A 21363-nucleotide genomic window follows, 5' to 3' on the forward strand; every position below is an offset into this window, starting at 1 on the left:
ACTTGGGGTGATGGGATGTGGGGTGTGGGTGACCTTCAACCACGGGAGTGCTGGAGCAGCACCAACCATGGGGCCTGCTCTGTGGGCTGAGGTCAGCCTGGGGAGGTGGGGAGGGGCAGGCACAGTGCAGGATGGCAAAGGGCCGTGGCCAGATTGGCTGGAGCTCGCGGTCCCTTGGGGGTGACCCTGCATCGAGGCCAGACCGGGGGTTCTGACTAACACCAGACAGAACTTGGATATGACTCCGTGTGCATGATGAGAAGTCAGGAAAGGCTTGTGAGCAGGATGGTGACCTGGACCAGGCAGGATTTTCAGAAGCTTTACCTGGTCTGGGCAGGTTCTTCACGTGGGAAAGGAGTGTGGCCAGGATGGTTCAGAGGCTCTGGTGGTTGTGCAGGATGCGGGTGCAAACCTGTGCATAGGCCACAAAGGGGAAAGGGGAGGAGAGACCTCACAAAGCCAAGCCCAGCAGTATCCCCAGGGGTAGGGGAGCATGTGGTGTGGGGGTCAAGGGGAGACCAGCAGCTGGGGCAGCTTTCCGAGAGAAACCAGAATCTAGATTCTCACCCCGTATCTTGTGATCTGTGCACATAGGGTTCCTGGCACGATGCCCGGTGCGTGGCGAGTGCTCAGTAAATACCAGTGCCGTGATTGACGTCATTTATTCATTCGGTACCGCCCAAACCGGGTGGCTCAGATTGATGTGGGTTGGGGTGGTTGGATGTAGAATCCGGCTTACATTCAGGTTTGGAGAAGCATTTGGATCTGGGAGCATCACAGGTGAGAGTACCAGAGTGGAGTGACAGGAAATCAGCAGTGAAGGGAACCATCTGGAGAGACCAGGCCCACAACCTTCTGTACAGGACTAGATACTAAACATCTTGTAGACCAGACCACCTCTGCCACCATTACTCGGCTCTGCCATCGTACATGTAAACAAATGTGCATGGTTGGGTTCCAGTAAAACTTTGTTTACAAAAATAGCTGGTGGGCCAGGTTTGGCCCATCGAGGCATGAGGACCATGAAGATAGTGAAAATCTTGGGGGGGGGGGGGTGTTGCAGGCGGGCACCGGGGTGGTGCAGTCAGTCGAGCGCCCAACTCTTGGTTTTAGCTCAGGTCATGATCTCATGGTTTCATGGGTTCCAGCCCCGTAGGGCTCTGTGCCAGCAGCATGGACCCTGCTTGGGATGTGCTCTCTCCCCCTGTCTCTCTGCTCCTCCCCTGCTTGTGCTGTCTTTGTCTCTCTCAAAATAAATAAACTTTTAAAAAAACAAAAAAGAGCTTAGAAAAAAGGAAATCCTGTGTGGGGACAAATGTGGGACACCGACGGTTTAAAAGGCTGGATGGTGTTGGCAAGGAGATGCTGTTGGCACAGCTGTGGAGTTGGCCCAGCAAGAGCTTGGGGCCTGAGCTAAGGGGCCGGGGAGGAAGGAGGAGGAAGAAACTCGCAGGTACATTCTGAGCATGAAAATGGCCCAGAAGGACAAACCAGGAAGTCACTTTGTGTATAAATGCACACAGCCTCTCCTGGGAGAGCTCTGGGGACCCCAGATTCCCATCCATCCTCAGCATGGGCAGTGATGGGCGCTGTGATAAACTGTCTGGGGTGAAAGGGCTCTCTGGCAAAGCCGGGCAGGGCAGAAGCAAGTTACATCCCGGTGTCTGTACACAAAAATGAGTAAATATTCACAACGCAATATTAACACACGAGCGAAAAACCAAGTTGCCTATAGGATTCTAGTTTCTGATGGATTATTTTTGTACCTGCACCTGTCACGTGGTCTCCTAAGCGTGAACAAACCCGAGACAGTAAGAGAGCCAGAACAGATGTGAACACAGTCTTTTTTTTTTTTTAATGTGGTAGCATTTTTTATTTTAAGGTGAGACTAAGGCTATTAATTCTTCCCATTTTTATTTAGTCTTACTATAATTTCTTCTCACTTGCATCCTGAGCAACTACAGAACCTTGCTAAATAAGTCTTGCATAAAGAGAGGATGTAACTTGTCAGGAAGCAGTAATTTCAATCCATTTGTTCCATTTTTATAGCACTAAATAATACCTTTTAAGCCTCCTATCGGGATGAGGGTAAGAATGCCAGATAAAATGCAGGATGCCCAATTAAATTTGTGTTTCAGATAAACAATGAATCATTTTTTTAGTGTAAGTATTATGAAAAATTGTGTTGATTTGAAATTCAAATTTAACTAGGTGACCTGTATTTTTCATTTCTCAACTCGAGTATAGTTGAGACACAGCATTACATTAGTTTTAGGCGTACCACAGAGTGATTCGACATCTCAGTACCTGAATCCGCGCTCACAACAGCGTAGATCGCCTCTGTCACCATACGACACCATCCCCGGGCCACTGACTGTATTCTCTGTGCTGTACCTTTTATTCCCACGACTTACTTGGTACCTGGAAGCTGGTACCTCCCCTTTGCCCATTTTGTCTGAGCGCCCACCCGTCTGGCAACCATCAGTTTGTTCTCGGTGGTTTTAGGTCTGATTCCACTTTTGTTTATTCGTTTGTTTTGTTTTGTTTTAGGTTCTACATGTGAGTGAAATCATATGGTATTTGTCTTTCTCAGTCTGACTTCACTTAGCATAATACCTTCCAGGCCCATCCATGTTGATGCAAATGGCAGATCTCCTATTTCTATGATTAATATTCCTTTGTATGTATATACCGCATCCTCTTTATCCATTCATCTGCAGATGGCCATTTCGATTGCTTCAGTGTCTTGGCTATCGGAAATAATGTTGCAGCAAGTATGGGGAGGTGCATATATCTTTTCAGATTACTGTTTTCATTTACCCCATAGTGGTGTTCCTGGATCATATGTTAGTTCTATTTTTAATCTTTTGAGGAACCTCTATTCTGTCTTTCACAGTGGCTGCACCAGCTTGCATTCCCACCAACAGTGCAGGAGGGTTCCTCTTTCTCCACACCCTCACTAACACTTGTTTCCTGTGTTTTTGATTCGAGCTATTCTGACAGGCGTGAGGTGGCATCTCTTTGTGGTTTTGATTTGCATGTTCTTGATGGGTCTCTTCTCACGTGTCTCTGCCCATTTTTTAATCAGATTGTTTTAGCGTTGAGCTGTATTAGTCCTTTATACATTTTGGATACTAACCCCTTATCAGATATGCCATTTGCAAATGTCTTCTCCCACTCAATAGCTTACCTTTTCGTTTGGTCGATGGTTTCTTTCACTGTGTGAAAGCTTTTTATTTTGATGTAGTCCCATTAGTTTATTTTTGCTTTTGTTTCCCTTGACTTGGGAGACATATCTAGGAAAATGTTGCTATGGCTGATGTCAGAGACATTACTGCCTGTGCTCTCTTCTAGGATTGTAATGGTCTCACATCTCATGTGTAGGTCTTTAATTCATTTTGAATTTATTTTTGTGTGTGGTTGTAAGAAAGTGATCCAGTTTCATTCTTTTGCATGTAGCTGCCCAGTTTTCCCAACACCATTTTGTTGAAGAGACTGTCTTTTTCCTACTTTTTCCTGTGTATTCTTGCCTTCTTTGTCAAAGAGCATGGGCATACTTCTGAGCTCTCTGTTCTGTTCCATTGATCTGTGTGTCTCTTTTTGTGCCAGTACCATACTGTTTTGATGACTACAGCTTTGTAGTATATCTTGCAGTCTGGAGTTACGATACCTCCAGCTTTGTTGTTGTTTTTTTTCTCAAGATTGCTATAGCTATTTGGGACATTTTGTGGTTCCAAATAAATTTTAGGATTCTAGTTCTATGAAAAATGCCGTTGATATTTTGATAGGGATTACATTGAATCTGTAGATTGCTTTGGTTAGTATGGATGTTTTAACAAGATTCTTCCCTTCTGTGAGCATAGAATATATTTACATTTGTGTCATCGTCAGTGTGTTATGGTTTTCAGAGTACAGGTCCTTCACCTCCGTGGTTAAGTTTACTTCTAAGTATTTTATTATTATTGGTTCAGTTGTAAATGGAATTGTTTTTTTAATTTCTCTTTCTGCTACTTAGTCATTAGTGTAAAGAAACGCTGCCAATTTCCATATGTTAATTTTGTATCCTGCAGCTTTACTGAATTCATTTATTGTAATAGTTTTTTGGTGGAGTCTTAATGGTTTTCTACGTATAGTATCATGTCATCTGCAAATAGTGGAAGTTTAACTTCTTCCTTACCAGTGTGGATGCCTTTCATTCTTTTCTCTTGTCTGATTGCTGTGCTGGGGCTTCTAGTACTGTGCTGAATAAACGTGGCAAGAGGAGACATCCTTCTCTTGTTCCTAATCTTAGAGGAAAAGCTCTCAGTCTTTCACCATTGAGGATGATGTTAGCTGTGGATTTTTATCATGGATAGAAGATGGTTATGCTGAGGCATGTTCCCTCTAAATCCACTTTGTTGAGAGTTTTTTTCTGCATCTGTTGAGATGATCATATGATTTTTATCCTTTGTTTGTTGATGTGGTATATCAATCACATTAATTGATTTGCAAATATTGAACCATCCTCGTATCCCTGGAATAAATCCCACTTGATCATGGTGAGTCAGCTGTTTAAAGTATTGTTGAATGGAGCTTACTAATATTTTGTTGAGGATTTTTCTGTTTGTGTTCATCAGAGATGTTGGCTTGTAGTTTGTGTGTGGCATCTTTATCTGGTTTGGGTGTCAGGATAACACTGGCCTCACTGAATGTATTTGGATGCTTTCCTTCCTCCTCTTCATTTTGGAATAGTTTGAGGAGAGTAGGTATTACCTCTTCTGTAAGTGTTTGGTAAAATTCACCTGTGAATCCGTCTGGTCCTGGACTTTTATTTTTTTGATAGTTTTATAATTAACAATTCAATTTCATAAGTAGTAACTGGTCAGTTCAGATTTGTATTCCTTATAGATTTAGTTTTGGAAGATTATAACGTCTCTAAGAATTTATCCATTTATTATAGGCTGTCCAGTGTTGGCATATAATTTTTCATAACATTCTATTATAATTCTTTGTATCTCTGTAGTGTCTGTTCTCTTTCATTTCTGATTTTATTAATTTGAGTCCTTTCTCTTTTCTTTTTTTGATGAGTCTAAGGGTTTATCAATTTTGTTTATCTTTTCGAAGAACCATTTCTTGATTTTCTTCTATTGTTTGTTGTCTCTGTGTCATTTATTTCTGCTCTGCTCTTTATTGTTTCCTTCCTTCTGCTCACCTTGGGCTTTGTTCTTTTTTAGTTACTTTAGTTGTAGGTTTAGGTTGTTTGAGCTTTTTCTTGTTTCTGGAGGTAGACTTGTATCATTATCTATCTCCCTCCTGGACCTGCTTTTCCTGTGTCCCAAAGATTATGTACTGTTGTATTTTCATTTTCATTTGTCTCCATGTGTTTTTTATCTGATTTCATTATTGACCTATTGGTTGTTTGGTAGCATGTTGTTTGGCCTCCACATGTTTGTGTTTTTCCAGTTGTTGTTTGTGTCTGTATGTGATTGATTTCTAGTTGTATACCATTGTGGCTAGAAAAGATGCATGCATGGTATGATTTCCATCTTCTTGAATTTATTGAGGCTTGTTTTGTGACCTAGCATACGTTCTATTCTGGAGAATGTTTTCGTGTGTACTTGAAATGAGGAGAATGTTTCATGTGTACTTGAATGTAGTTGGAACATTCTGTATATTTCTGAGCATCTGGTCTAATGTGTCATTTAAAAAGACACTGTTTCTTGGGGCACCTGGATGGCTCAGTCAGTTAAGTGTCCGACTTTGGCTCAGGTCATGATCTCACAGTTCACAAGTTCGAGCCCCGCATCAGGCCCTGTGCTGACTACTCAGAGTCTAGAGCTGCTTCAGATTCTGTCTCCCTCTCTCTCTGCCCCTCCCCTGCTTGCACGCTCTCATGCACTCCTCTCTCTCTCTCTGTCAAGAATAAATAAACATCAAAAAAAATAAATAAATAGACACTGTTTCTTTATTGATCCTGTTTGATGATCTAGCCATTGATGTAAATGGAGTGTTAAAGTCCCCTTCCTTCTATTATTGTGTTACCATCCATTTCTTCCTCTGTCAGTTATTATTGGCTTTATGTATTTAGGTGTTCCAATGTTGGGTGCATAGATATTTAAAATTGTTAGATCTCCTTGTTTGATCCCTTTATCATTATGTAATACCCTTCTTGGTGTCTTGTTACCATCTTTGTTTTAAAGTCTATTTTGTCCGATACAAGTATTGCTACCCTGGCTTTTTTTCACTCCCATGTGCATGATAAATGTTTTTCCATCTCTTCACTTTCAGTCTGTATGTTTCTTTAGGGCCAAGCTTAGTCTCTCATAGACAGCATATACATGGGTCTTATTTTTCAATCCACCTCTCCCAACCCCTGTGTCTTTTAATTAGAGCATTTAGGCCATTTACATTTAAAGTAATGACCAATAGGTATGTACTTATTGCCATTTTGTTAATTGTTTTCTGGTTGATTTTGTTGTTCTTCCCTCTTGCTTTCTTCTCTTGATCTCTTTTTTTGTGATTGATGAGTCTCTGTCATGTTTGGCTTTCTTTCTATTTTTTGTGCATCTGTTATAGGTTTGGGATTTGCTGTTAGCATGAGGTTCATATATAACATCCTAAGTATATAGCAATTTATGTTAAGTTGGTGGTCATTTAATGAACACACAGTCTTAACCTGGGCTCCTCAAGAGGAGTCTGAATTTCCAAGCACCTATGAGTTCTGTGAGATTTCAGAATTTATGTTTACATTGCAATTAGAATCTTTAAGAATAAACATTCCACTATATATGAAGGTTAAATGCCTCTTCTGTAGAATTAATTCCCCAGGGGGAGATGTTTCCACAAACAAGACTTTACTTTTTCAAGTTACTGTTTGTTTCAAACTCTTGAGTATTTGAGAATCCTTAGAAAAGAAAAGGATCCCCTAATTATTCAGGCCTGAGACTCCAGCTAAAGCGGAGGACTTAAATTCAGAATGGAGCCAACTTGAGGGGCCTCCAAGCCTCCCGCGGGCATGCTGTTGTGGATGCAGAGAAGGACACCTGTACTGAGCAAGGCTTAGTTCTGGGAGGGAGCTAGCAATTTGGGACCAGAGAACAGGAGAGAGACCAGAACATTAACAATTCTGTTGTATTTGTAGTTGGCACAATGATGCAGCCCGGAGGCCCATTGTCTAACCTTGGGGATTGGGTGACACTACGTGGGGCAGCAGAGAGGAAACAGGCTCTCCCCTCAAGCTCCCACCAGAAATGGTCTCAGCAGGGTCTTGTCTCTTTGTTCCCCTCTGCTCTTCTCAAGCTCAGGGTGGAGGCGTTCAGGGGTCACATCAAGGCTTAGTGCTCTGAAGTGCCACCCCGGCTCGAGAGGCTTTATTTGCAGGGCCCCTTCTCTCATCCTGGCAGTCAGAACACCTGTAAATAAATGCTGCTTTGTTTTTGCTGGAAAACCCTGTGACGCCCCCTTCTCTCTTCCCCTGGGAGGGCTGTGAACCGGGTCCAGGCGTGGAGCTTACGGTCCACAGACCCGCCTGCCTGCAAGTGTGACAGCCTCCCAGAGGGCTGTATTGATTTTTTTAAGAGGAGGAAAAAGGCATATAAAATTGGACTTTCCAGCCTTCTTTGAGTAGAAAGTGGTGCTTCCTAAAGGGAATTTTAATTGGCTGGCTTTGCAGCTAAAATGCTTTCTGCCCCTTTCTTTCTCCTCTCACCCTGCCTCCGTTCATCCTGTTAGACACCCCCTAAGCCCGTTTGCTTTTACTTCCTGCTCTTGAACATAAGTGGGTACTTCATTGGCGGACTTCTGATTGGGAGACCTCGGGTGTTGCTAAGTTGGAGCGCCCTGGAAGGAAAGCAGAAGATGCTGGGGTAGCAGCCAGCTCGCAGAACGAGGGGGGCGGGAAATGGCATCTGCTCTTTGCTGCTCAGAGTGAATCATCCTTCAAATTGAAAATCTTGATTTCTGGTGCCAGTGACAATACTTGTTGAAGAAGTACAAATGTTTTCTGCTGCTTGTCATCTACTTCTTGCAAATATTAGTACTCTGGAAAAAAGATTTATTTTAATAATGTGAGTTTTAGGTTTTTTTTTCTGTAGTTAACATTGTTTTATTACCCTATATCCTTGCCAGAAAGCGCATTTTAAGAGTTTCGATTCAAAATTAAATATGACCTCAGTGTTTTAAAATACAATTACATTAACTGTCCATTTAATAGTTGCTTAAGATTTTTTTGGCCACTAATGTATAGTCAATATACTTGTCTGATATTAAACGCAGGGTTTTCAGCTCTGCTCACCAGCTAACGTGTTCCAGCTGCAACAATAAATAGGAGAAGCGAAGGCTTTCTGAGAAAGTGAGCTACGGAAAGTTGTTGCCAGAGGAAACTGCAGTGCTGTCTTCCATCATAAGCGACACTTTTCTTTAAAAACTCCATTGTGTTTGAAAATAGGGAACTATCTATTATTTAGAACTGTACAGACCAATTTACAAGACAGGTAATTTAGTGGCAGGATTATTTATTAATGAGCCCAGTACACAAGTTAATGGGACTAAACCCTGTGGAGGTCAGTCTTCCTGTAACACATGCCTTTTGGAGAGAAAAGAGGTGGTGTCTTCAGAACATTGAGTTATTATTTTAGTATTTAAATTAAGACACCTTCCCTTGCTAAGATGCGATTTTTTTTTTTCTGAATTGCATCACAACAAAGTCGTCTAGATGCTGTATGGAGATCAATTTTGTCAACCATATTAGGGGTGGGTATGTTTTAGTCCCGTTAGTACCTAAGGCGTGAGAACCTGGAGAAGGGGCAGTAGCTTTCCAGGCTCAGGCACGTGCCGCCTTCCCCGCCACATGCTTTGTCTCTGGGATGCTCCGCCCCACTGCTCACCAGACCTTCCAGAATTCCCAGTCACCGTGGCAGGGGCACTCATGTTTCTGCTTCCCGGAAGTGGGTTTCCTTCTTATGCCTGTATTCCCCCAGAATTGATCAGAAGGCAGTGACTGCAGGGGGTCTGCTGGTGTCCCCTGCATGTCATGGGTGGGGGGCGGAGGGGGGGGCACAGAGTTCTCCCCACGAGGACCCTCTTCCCTCTTTCTATGGTGACCTGATGAGCTGCTCTTGGGAGACTGAAAAACCTCACGGAGAAAGGAGGGGCAGCACAGGTGGCCTTCCTCGCATGTGTGCAGTTGCTGGAATTCCTTGACTACCTATCAGTAGTCAAGGAATGAAGTATTTGCTGTTGAATTTCATTTTTCTTGTGTTTCATCTCGTTATGCAGTTGATTGCCTTATAGCAGGAGTGGGGAATGCCGTGAAGAAAACCCACTTAGTTTTGTGTCTTCAAATCTGAAACACTTCCAGGTTTTGACTGTGGAGTCCTATCAAAGTAAGCAGAATTGGAAGTGATGCCCAGTCCCTGGGCTTTAACAAACTTTGTTACTCAGCATTCTGCTACAAAATCTGAAAAGGCAGAGAAATGTAGCTCTCGCTGTTTAGAAAATCTTTGTGGGTTTTTCTTCCCTCCCCCCCCCCCCCGCCCCCGGGGAATGTTTTCGGCAAATTATTCATTGGAAAAACGAAACATGAACTGCAGGTGTTTCACAGCACGTGTGCCGTGGTGGCTGTGTTCTCACCGTTGCGTCTTGTCCACCCACTCGTTCAGCAGGCAGATCCTGAGCACCAGCACTGTGCCAGATCGGACCCCAGGGCTGGGAGGCAGAGTTGGGATCAGCTCCACGACAACGCGTGGCTCTTCAGCCAAAGACCTCGAGCAGCCTTTGTGGGGAGCCCACCCATCTGACTCCTTCATGCAGCCTAGACTGACATCTGCCCATTGCAAACCAGCCTGCCCTGCTGGTTTGCCAAGCCACGTTAAGAACCATAACGTGGCTTTTATCACCTTGGTCCTTGCTTCCAGAGGGTTGAGTGTAGGGAAGATGGTGAGCCTGGGACATTCTAAGGCCTAGGCTGCTTACCTGTATAAAGGAATGTTGTGTGGAATGGTCATCGAGGCATTTAAATGTAAACATGGACTTCCTTTGAGGGTGTAGACCAGTGATGCCCAGCGGGCTGCTCCCAAAGACCCAAGACCCTACAGTGTGGACACTCCGTCCGTCTTCCTGGAAGTGTCTAGTATATAACAGAACTAGATTTAACACTTAGATTCCCATTGTCCTCGAATTGATAGGGCAGTGGGCCAAGGTTGTAGTCTTACGGATTAGGAAGAACTTTATAATAAGTTACCTAAACATAAAAGAATAAATCCAAATGCTATATAGGATATATGCTATCAAGAATAGAGCATGTGAACATAAGGACTTTTCCTTATAAGGGGTGACTACTCATTTCCATTTCAGAGATGATCTGGAATCCTGTGACTTCAAGGAGGTGGTCCAGAGGTTAAGGTCTTTGGAATCAGACTTTAATTCAAGTTCCGGTTGCATCCCTCATGCATTGATTAAGTTATTATCACAAGGCTTCTGGACTCAGTTTCATCTTCTGGAACATAGAGATAATATCTCCCTCATGGGTTATTGGGAGGAATAAATATGGAATAGTTTTTTTTTTTTAATTAAATACCTCACACGTGGTAGGCACTCAGTAAATAGCAGCTATGAAATTTTATGCAAGTGTTTTCCTTGACTTGTTTCCCTATAGTTGGTCCTCACCTTTATTCAGTGGACCCCTCGTTTCCAAAATGTCGTATCATGTAATGGAGGTCTGACAGTGAGACATTCTCTCAACTGGGACTTCTGTATTCAGTTGCCTTGACTCTGGCTGACCTTGAATGTGTTACTGAGAGAGTGGGGTATTAGACTGCATGGTAGAAAGCCAGTCATCTTGGGGCACCTGGGTGGCTCAGTCGGTTAAGCACCAACTTCGGCTCAGGTCATGATCTCATGATTTGTGAGTTCGAGCCCCGCGTCAGGCTCTGTGCTGACAGCTCAGAGCCTGGAGGCTGCTTCAGATTCTGTGTCTCCCTCTCTCTCTGCTCCTTCCCTACTCGTGCTCTGTCTCTGTCTCTCAAAAAAATAAATAAACATTGAAAGCAAGCAAGCCTGACAATCAGTCATCTTTGCCCATCTTAACTATGGCCCTGAGAGTTTCCAGTTCTCATGCTACTTTCTTTTTTCTCTTCACAGTTGTGTGTTTTAGGAAGCAAAGGCCCTCTCACTGACGGTTCAGTTCTGTGTCCCTAAAATCTTATATCCCAGAGAAAGCCCTTGTTTGAAACCTATGTCTTTTTCCTTAGGTGTCCTTGCAAAACTTTAATGGCACAGAGCAATTAGTACATGTAATGACCTTCTGCACTATCATTCTGTCGTTTGGGCACAGACATCGATTTTCCTTATCTTGGCATGTGAAGGAAGGAGTCTGATTCCTCTCTGTGTCTCCTGAGCCTGCAGTGGCACACACCCTCAGCAGAGCGGAGCAAGGCCACACAGAGTCTTTGAGGGCACTGGAAGGGGCACCTGTAGAGAGTGTGCGGGTTGGCTCAGCAGAGAGAGACCAGACTGTGGAGGACACTCAGAACAGGTGGCTGCTGCCCTGGGCCACATGCACTATAAAGTCAGCCTGGCGGATGCTTGCGGTTGACCAGATGCCCCATTATGAAATCTCCATGTGAATGTGAGGCTTCTATAATTTTTGTCTGTGGACCAATTCATTATTTGTCCCTTCTTTACCGGGAGTGTAGAGAATTACTGAATAATGCAAAGTTACCTAACCCTAAAGATCCTGTGGGGGGAAAAAAAGTGTCCATAAGGGAGTGCCAATAATTTGATGAGACCGGTGGAAATGACTCTTTAAAAAATGTGTATTTTTATGGGTATTTTCCAACAAACGTACTAAATTTATTCTTGACAACTGTAATCTACCTACCTAACAATTTGATGAGAACTCTTTATTCCTCTTTCGTGTTAGCTGTTCCTTTTTTAAACTATTTCATTGCTACTGTATAAACATTTTATTTATAGGAAGCTAAATTAAGCTGGGAAAGAGGAGTCTACCTCTGGTGTGTGAAATGTTGGAAAGCGCTTTGTTCCCTGCTTCAGTGGCAAAAAGCAAATGCAACATAGACATAAGGCTATTTGAACTCTTTATTTGCCACATTTACAATATTAATAACAGCGTTTCCAGAAGTTGTCACATCAAGTAAAAGATCTTCATTCCAGGCTGTCTTTTGGGGCCAAATTGAGACTGGATGCATGCATTTAATAAATTGTAGTCTCAAGTAGTCATTTTTGTAAATAATTAGTTTCAGTGAAAGAATAAGTTAGCATATTGTATGCATCTAATGTTGCAAATGTACATACAGCAAACTTTGCTATTAATCAACAGTCAAGCACCGCAAGTGGGGTCTCATACATAATGAATTGTGCTTAAGCCTCATGGGTTTCTTGATAGAAAAATAAAAGAAAACACAAGTGTAGTAAGCTTTTGAATAAAATTTAACTAGATTGCTCTGCATCCTGTAATTGTTTTGGAATCATTAGGGACCTGATAATTCATCCGGAGTTTTGGGGTGTTTTTATCTTCATCTGTCAAATAGGAGAGATTTTAATGGTATGTTAAAGTGTTGATAAAATACAGTTTTCCTTTTAACAATTTGAACGTTTAGGGGAGAAAGTAAATAGGCTTTTTTAAGGCATTCTAGTCTGCCAAGTATACTCTTTAAACTGTGTTTTTAAAATGTTTTATTGCTTATGCATTTAGGAATCATTTACAAAAGGGGAAAAAAAGTATGTAGTTCTTATGACACATGCCCTGTACGAGGAGGAGTTGAAAATTTACATAGAATTTTCTGGTTGGGGAGAGTGTTTTCAGATACCACCGTAAATTCCTCTGTGGTCGTGTTTAGGTTCTGACATGAGTTCGAACCCCAGATTTTGAGGGCTTAGGATGCCCATTAAAAACTGATATCCAGTTTAAGCAACATACCTGTGACCACCCAGAAAGTGAGTAAATTGGGGCCCCGTTAAGTTTTACTGCCTCTTCCTCCTTCCATTGTTGACCTTGGGACGTGAACCATTGGTGGCCTCTGATAGGATCGTAAATGTAGAATTCATTTTGGGGGGTGTGCGATCGTGGGGTGGAAGGCATAAAGGCAAGGAGCAGGATTTATGTCCGTCTTTGTTACGAACCACACAGTAAAAGCTCAGCAAGGGTTTGCAGAGCACCTGTCAGTGCGCCAGCCAGCCCCTCCTGCAGAGACGGTGGAAATACCGCCTTCCCCACGAAGCCGTCCTCTTCACTTCTGTCTGGACTCGGAGCGGGCTCCCTTCGCCACCGGTTTCCCTCTATTGTATGGTAGCACGTCTCTTCGTCTCATAGGGAATGATCTGTGAAAACAGAAAGTAAAACCTAGTACGTGAGAGTCAGTCCTTAAGCCCATGTGTTATGAGCAGTAGCAGCCCTTATCCCTGTTAAAATGAACAAATGTGTAAACGTGTCTCCCGTTTGTTATGTAAACGTCAGTATGTTGCTGATACTGCACGTCTGTGTTCACTCTTCTCTTTGTCCCTTGACTACATAGTGCTGTTAGGGCAGCAGGAGAAATCCAGGAGCTGGCATCCGGACCATCAGACGGGTGCCGGGCACACACACTGCCCGCCAGGAGCCGCGCCGCTGGGTGAGCCCGTCGGTGGGCCTCTGTCCTTTGTCTTTGACTCCGTCCTGCTGTTTGAGACCGGTGTTTCTGAGTACCAGCATCAGCACTCTGATTCCCCCCTTCCTCTTTTCTTCCTAGTTTAGAAGTTGAAATAGTCGCGCAGACTCCCACCATACACACCCTCGTGGTGGTGTTTCCCAACAGCTGCTGGCCACCAGGCCACGTCACGGGGCCATCGCTTGCATTGTCCATTCATTGGAGGGCATCGGGGAGGGAAGGGCTCCTTGGGGGCATCAGGGAAACATGGGGTTGTCCAAAAGGCAGAGTGGAAAGAAAGCTGCTGACACCAACTCCGTGTTCTACCTCCGCGTTCTTCCTTCTCCGCCTGCTTGGGCTACAAACACTGCATTCGTATTCCTGTCAATAAGCCATCGTGCCTAATGGATCCTCGATAATTGCTTGAATGGAATCAAGACGTGAAATTCACTTGGAGTACAGAGTTTAAAACCTTTATTCAGCCTCGGTTTTGCAAAAATCTGTTTTGATGGTAGGTGGCACAATTTATGTCCCGTCTTCAGTCCTACCACTAGAAGCAAAGCATCAGAGCTTTAACAGGAAGGTATGATTGGATGCGGGGCAAATGCATCAGACACAAGCACAAGAGAGTCTGCTAGAGATCTGTTAATTTAGACCTCATAGTACATTTTCCAGTGATATTTAGCAGCGTGGTTTAAAGTCCCCTCTATTGCAGATTTAAAGTTTTGCTGAAAACGCGCGCCTTCCTGGGACTGTGGGGTCTGGCGCTCTACTCTGGGGTCCACACTGTGTCCTGGAAGCCAGACAAGGGGAGATTTGCTTATCTGGCTCGGCTTGGAAAATGCTTCTCATCGTAAGGGTGTCTAAAATGCCATACGTGGCCAAGGCCCTGGACTCCTCCTCCCACAACAAGTTGTACCCGGCATCTGTGTGCCTCCACACAGACTAATCTCTCAGCCTTGCCAACGGACACAACCTGGGTCAACTCCTGCCGAATTCCACATGAACTCCACGGGCTACGTGTCTTCAGGGCTCTAAGGTCAGAGCTCTTTTCTTGGGTGAGCCTCCAGCGTCACCAGTTAATGTTCCCAAACTGTAAGGCTCCGTTTCATCCTGTGAAGACAGAGATGTTGGAAAAGTACTGGGGTCAAAAAGAGAGGTTTCCGAACGCCCAGCAGTCCGCCCCCTGGGTGTAGCTAATGCCGCTAATCAGATGCGAGTAGCTTAGAACTTTTGGCCTGTTTTCTTACATCAAATGGGATTTAAGCCAAGTACATGACATTTTAATGTCTTCGGGAAGTAGAATTCATTCAGAAACGGAGATTTAGTGATTCTTTACTACCGGCAGAGTCTTGAGGCTCCCCCAGACCTGAATACCCAAATCTCCTGCCAGGCTGGTTGAGTTTTAAAGTATTGAGCGAATTGGTAACGGGGAAGACAGCGGGAGCTGAGCTGTCAGGACGGCTCTGCCAGGTTTCCTCGTGTCGTGCCAGTACTTGATGCAGCCTCAGACCTTGAGCGTGGCTGTCTAGCACCCAGGCCGGCCTGGCGTGCTTCGCCCACCGCGGGCGGTGGGTTCCGGGCTCCGCGGCTGCTGCCCCCCCCCCCCCCCCCCCACCGAGCCCAGGGTGTGTGACCCGGCTGAGGGGGCCACAGCGGATGGGAAGCGCCAGCTCGGGCTTCCCGTGTGGCAGATGGACGGCTAGGAACCCCGTCCACTGGGGCCATTTCACGTAAACTTGGTCCACTCCCCTTGTGTCCCCCCTGCCTCTGGTGGGATGCTGCCTCTATCCCCTCGCTTTCTAATTGAAATCCGTGTCTGGAAACGCGAGCTTCGTTGCCCGTAGGAAGGGCAGTCCTCCCTTGAAGACCACATAGGCTCCTGTGTGGAATGCTGTGAAGCGGCGGGCCCTCCCTTAATACGTGGCGGTAAAGGCATTACTGCCTGATTCGTTAAAGACGCTTCAGAAGTTCATCCTGGAGCGCCTCACACTTTTTCCGTGTCCTGATTCGGGTTGAAGGACAGACCTGAGATCTGAAATAGTTTAACGCCAGAACGTCCTTCCTCCAAGCCCCAGAAGGGAAGGGGTCGGGGCTGCCTCTTCAAACGAGGCAGGAGTCCGGGAGAATTTCGCATGGGGCTTTCTCTCTCACTGGGGTTCCGCTGTTGTCCTGGGATCGCCAGCAGTTGCCTCTTTCTGGAAGAGACCCTTATGCCAAACGACACGTGGTTTTATGTTTGCCTGTGGCATGGTGTGCCCGGTGCTGTCCACTGTCCTGCGTGTGACTCAACAAAGCCAAATTCATTTGTCAGCCGCTAGCCAGCCCTCTCGTGCCAGGTTTAAAAAAAACAAACAACAACAACAACAAAACAGGAGAGAAGGAGAAGGGCTCCAGTGTCCCTGCATTTGCCTCTGGATGACTCTTACTGATAATACGTGACTATGAATAAAGATTGACTGTGACGTGTCCCCTTTCTGCCCTCTCCCAGCCGACAGCAGGACAGGGCCCTGTCTGTGCTGCAGCGCTGGCTTCCCGGCCCTCGGTCTGGGCTCCCATGCGCCGGTGCTCGCCCGTAATCAGTGGGGCTTCAGGGCTGGTCGATAGGGAAGCCTGGAGAGACTCCTCCCTAATAAGTGCTGCCGTCACACCGCGGCTCGCGCAGGGGCAAGCGAAGCGAGGCTGGAGGGGAGGGCAGGGCAGAGAATAAATTTCGTTTTATTGTAGAAATGGAAATTTGTGTCATGGCTTTAAAAATCTGGTTTTATGTGTGTGTTTAATGCCATTCATTTTAAATGTAGTATCATAAATCCTTGCTTCAGAATCAAAGCTGTTTAATTACATTTCACCCATGAATAGTTACCTAATGCCAATAGAGAAAGAGTTAAAAAGGAGAACTACAGAGTAAATCAGAGGTTGAGATCTTTAGCACAAGCATAAAAAATCAATTTAAGATGAATTTTACTACTATAAAAATTCTTCAAATATCCTTTTAGGAGCGGGAAATGCTAGCAGGAACACAGCTACCAATCTAGTCCCTCAGCAATGTGGAGGGAGCAGCGACCAGCCTGGCCCCTTCCCCTGATGGCCAGACACCCCCGTTTCGCTCTGGGGCCTCCGAGGATGGAGTTGTAACTCTTGGAGCAAAGCAGGTCGCTAGTGGGTGCAGAGGACCCCCCCGTCTTTTGTGATGTAGGCCCCCTGACCCAGGGAACCCCATTTGCCACGTGTGTGATGGCCGAGCACACCCCACAAGCCCTGAGAGCATCTGTGGCCCGTGAGCCCCAGTCTGGCCATGGAGATGCTGGGTGCGTGTGGGGCACTGTGGGCTCTTGATGCAGCCCCGGCCCCTCTCCTGCTTCCTCTGGACGGAAGCCACCCACGGGCTGAGGGTGGGGACGTGGGCACCTCAGCCCTGCTCATCCCCTGTGTGACCAGGTGTCACATGCAGATGGCCTCCTGCTCGCGGCCTTAGCCACAAAGCTGCCCCCTGGACGGTGCCAGCTGTGTCGGGAGGGAGGCCTGGCTCATCCTCGGTGGACCTGTCTCCTGTCCCCCCCCCCCCCCACCCCGGGAGCAGGATGGAACAGCACGAGACACTCTTGCCCATCTTTACTTTCCAGTATCATCAGTTTATCAGCAAGGAAGGAACAGTGGGAGAACAGAGGCACTGGAATAACGTTTAAGCCAAGCACAAGCGCAGGAAGGTCCACTCTTTCCCTGACCGGAGGTCCTAACGGAGAAAGGAGTCAGGGCAGTGAGGAGATGGGTTTCTCCCCCAGGGATGTCTCGAGAGGCCCTGCCCCCGCTCCTCTGGCCTCACCGTGCCTGTGGAGGGAGCAGGTCCCATGGGGCCCCTCTGCGGAGTTGGGGTCCAGACCGACCAGAGGTCTGTCCACATGAGTTCCGGCCCACAGCGAGCTAGCGAGGAGGCCTGGGCCTGTTGTGTCCAGTCGGGAGTCGGCAGGATGGCCGGGCCGTGGCCAGCCCTCTCTGCCTGGCCGTTTGGGCAGGCTCAGTTCTATTTGCTGTCCGGTTCCTTCCCCAACACTGCCCGTATGTGAGTGCTTAGAAAGCCCTCCCTGATCCACTGTCTGTTCTCTTGTGGAAAAACAGTATAAAGGGCATTCTGCGCATCCCATCCAGGGAAGATTATCTCTGGAAAGATCCCAGGACCTCCATGGAGACCCTCATTTCCGGAGAATGCCGTGCCTGAGACTCGGACTGCAGTGCAGGAGCATTCGTAAGACGCACTTCAAGGTCTTTGGCTGCTGCCTGCAGCTTGGAGGGTGAGGTTACACGGGCTTCTGGATCTGCGGTGCCCTGTGCGTGCTGCTGTCCTCACACAGGCTTGGTCCGGCCCGCGCTCCCGGGTGCCGCAGCCACACTGTCGTCCCTGTGCTGGGCCATGCGGCCGAGTGGGTGGTGGCCTCTCCGTTCAGACCCTCATAAGGGCGGTGGGTGCGAGGTGAGAAAGGCAGCCCAGAGATTGACACACACGCACCCCCCCCCCCAACACGCAGGGAGGGAGACGCGAGGGGTCAGGAAATGTACTGCTTGGATGTACGCCACCCCCAGAGCTTTAGTATCCGAGAATTCTCAATGCCCTCTGCCGTCCAGGCCCAGCAAGCTGCTAGGAAGCCTGCCACCTGTGCTGAGCCTTCGAAGGTGAGGAAGGAGGTCATCAGAAGAAGTCAGACTTGGGGCTGGCGCTTTTGTGGGTTTGGGGTCCTAGGAAACTAAAATTGGACCCATCGTGGAGCTCTAGGGCTCAGAAGCACCCAAGTAAAGCCTCTCTGAGGGGACGTTTCCTCGTTCCAACAGAGCATATCCCAGAGAGTCAGCACCTGCTGAAGGGGAGTCGGCTCCGGGAGGTGCCACAGACAGAAGAATCAGACCCCGAGGGCAAGGAGCAAACTGAAGAGAGCCTAAACAATGTTGGTTTAAGCTTGAGATAAAAGGAAGAAGTGACCATAATGAATGAAGAGGGGGATTTGGAGGAAAAAAAGCCAGAAGAGCAGTGTAAGGGGAGTTAGCCTCACAGAACGACCTCCACACAGATTAGATGCTTTGAAGCATAAGCATCAGCAGACTGAAAGCAGACTTGGAGGAAATCCCCCAGAATGCAGCACCAAGTGATAGAAAATCATGAACGTGCTATTGTTGAAATTCAGTGGGAGGGGCGGGGTGATCAAAATGCGGTTTAATTACTTCAACAGTATTTGTGGAAAATCTTGTTGATAACACGTGGTGATCTGCTAGGTGACCGGGAGATGCGTACATGCACCTGTCAGTCTCACGAAGGGGCAGTGCACACACCCACCAGAGTGGCTTCTGTGCCGGTCATCCGTGCTCTGTCTTGTCCTGCTTCACCATGGCTGCAGACGCTCAGGGCCCCAGGCGGAAGAGCCCGTATACTAGGCTGTTCCTTCCCAGAATCCCCTCTTGTTTTCTAGGATGCGCTGTGTGTCTTAAAGCTGAAGGGGGAAACGTGGCTGGCAGACGTCCCACGCCCTCCTCCGGCGCCCTTTCCCATTGCTGTGCAGCAGTAGACTTTTACCCATGTGGGTAGAGTAGACGTTTGTTTGCTTTTCACATGTGTGGACGCAGGGCCTAGAGGCTTATTAAGCTCCTGTTACCGCTTTTGCAGAGCCACGGAGGCCCCCCCTCTTCCTGAGCTGCTCGGCTGTCCAGGGGAAATGACGGCGCCCCTGAAGCAGTGCGTGGCCTGGCTGGATGCCTATTTCCATGAGCCGGCGGCCCTCAAAGACCTCCCCTTGCCTGCGATTCACCATCCCGTTTTCCAGCGAGGTCAGTAACTCCGCCGCCTCCTAGGGTTTCGTTCAGGGAGCTTGACTTATTAACTATCACTTACATCACAGCTCATTTTATCGACTATACTGACTTGGTATTTTTACATCATCTAAACAGAGACAGCATGTGGCCACGCTGTAAGGACAAGAGTTCACGATCTCCACCCATTCCAAATGCTTGTGTTAGTTTTGGCACATGGTCACATAATTCTTGGCAAAGGCAATAAAAATGATGCATGCAGATCGACTCTTAACTCTTGTTGGCTGAAGGGTTTAAATGGGAACACATCTGAATAGCAGTGAATTTTTCAATAAGCTTATTGTTAACTTAAACTATCTGCTTGCCAACAGCACAGAAAATGAGGCTTGTACATGGACAATTAGCCACTTCCATAAACTCGGTTGGTGACATTTACATCAGAGTGGGTAGCCGCATTGTGTCTTCTTGAATAAGTTTTCAGTTTAATTTCTCAAACTTACCCTAGTTTGATATAGTGTTCTTAAAGGATGAATTGAGAACGTATTGCCTAAATGTTGTATGCCAAAGGCACATGGTCTATGGTCACCAAAAACATTTTCCCAGAAATTTCCTTTTAAATTGTTGTTGGGACCTTAATTACGGCAACTAAAATCATTCTAGACATGTGCCGGGGGCTTATTTTACGTAGTGATTTTTTTTATATTCGTTTTAATAAAGCGCGTGTATATGTATATACATCTCTCTATAGATGTGTAGACACATATGCTCAGGGGACAAAATTACCCTGAGATTTTAGATAAGGTGCGTTTAAAGCAATCTTGAATTTCGAAATGGATTAAATGAGCTTAACGGTATTCTAATAGCTGCCATGATTTTCAGCAAAAAGGAACTTGAAAATGGAGTAGAATTTCTAGGGGCAGTGGATAGAGAAGCCCCTGTGAAGTTGAGCTAACACCTGACTTGACTAACAAGGTCAGACAAGTGAGCAGAGAACACCTTGAGCTTTGTTGCACATAATGAACTGAAATGGTACAGCCGTAATGAACAGGGCCCCTTCTTCACCCCCTGTGTCCTCCGGAACGGTCTCCAGCATGGGTGTGGGAGCTACAGCAGGCCTTTGCCTGTCGCTGTGCACACGTCCAGAAACCCTCCCTGGTCTGCATTCTGGATGGGCCCTCAGGGCGCAGGGGAGCCTCAGCTGCTCCCCGGTAGCTTGAGCCAACTGGGTGCATGGATGCCACAGGACGTGCGTGTGACCTCTGCTGCGCGGGCTGAGGAACTCAGGTGTGGTTGGGTTCTGAAGTAGGGGCTTGGGGATCCTGGTGCTCTGAGCTCGTGTGTCCACGTCAGCACTCGGGGAGTACTGCTGTGTCGCTGGGGGAAGGAAGAGTTGCCCGACTGGCTTCCCTGCCCTTAAGTCTAATGAATAGTGAGCTGAAATTTAAGGTTTTGAAAGTTTTAGGACGGAAAAATTATAAAGCCAAGACAGGAAGTCTCTATATAATCAAAGGGGCGTTGGGGAGTGAGCTTATTAAATCCTGAGGTCCTGTCCTCAGTGTTTGAAGAGGGTTGGGACTGGCCACACTTATCCTGCCTCCCTGGCCTTGGGCCCCAACGCCCACGGCCTCTGCTCGGCTAACCGGTCACGGTCAGTGACCAGGACGAGCCGGAAGCAGCCGCTGGGGTAAGGATGAAGGCCATCCAAGCCAACCTAGAAGCCTTCTCCGTCGGGCGAGCCCCACAGTGCTGGCGGGCACTTCCAACTGGGGCAAGATCCTCCTAGCCAGCTTTCGGGGAGACAGGGTCCCCTGGGCCAGCCCCGCCTCCTGACAGTTAGTGGTTGCTGCGGGCCGGGATTTCCCACGCCTCGGCATGTGCAAGCCAGGTTTTTCTAATTTAGCTCAATCGCTCACTCCCAGGCAGGGACCAGGTGTGGGGATTTTACGGT

The 21363-nt window shown here is 46.7% G+C and overlaps 1 protein-coding gene across 5 annotated transcripts in view; it reads left to right on the forward strand.

The window, feature by feature from the left end:
- The window catches only part of MGMT (O-6-methylguanine-DNA methyltransferase), a 299845-nt gene that overhangs the window by 234214 nt on the left and 44268 nt on the right, over nt 1–21363 (forward strand). For all 5 annotated transcript variants that reach the window (XM_043597881.1, XM_043597879.1, XM_043597878.1 and 2 more), the window contains exon 3: nt 19273–19433. In XM_043597881.1, coding sequence (XP_043453816.1) covers nt 19273–19433 — 161 coding nt within the window. The remainder of the gene's footprint in view (nt 1–19272; nt 19434–21363) is intronic.

This window comes from Prionailurus bengalensis, chromosome D2, assembly GCF_016509475.1.
Source record: "Prionailurus bengalensis isolate Pbe53 chromosome D2, Fcat_Pben_1.1_paternal_pri, whole genome shotgun sequence".
In the NCBI taxonomy this organism is placed as follows: Eukaryota; Metazoa; Chordata; class Mammalia; order Carnivora; family Felidae; genus Prionailurus; species Prionailurus bengalensis.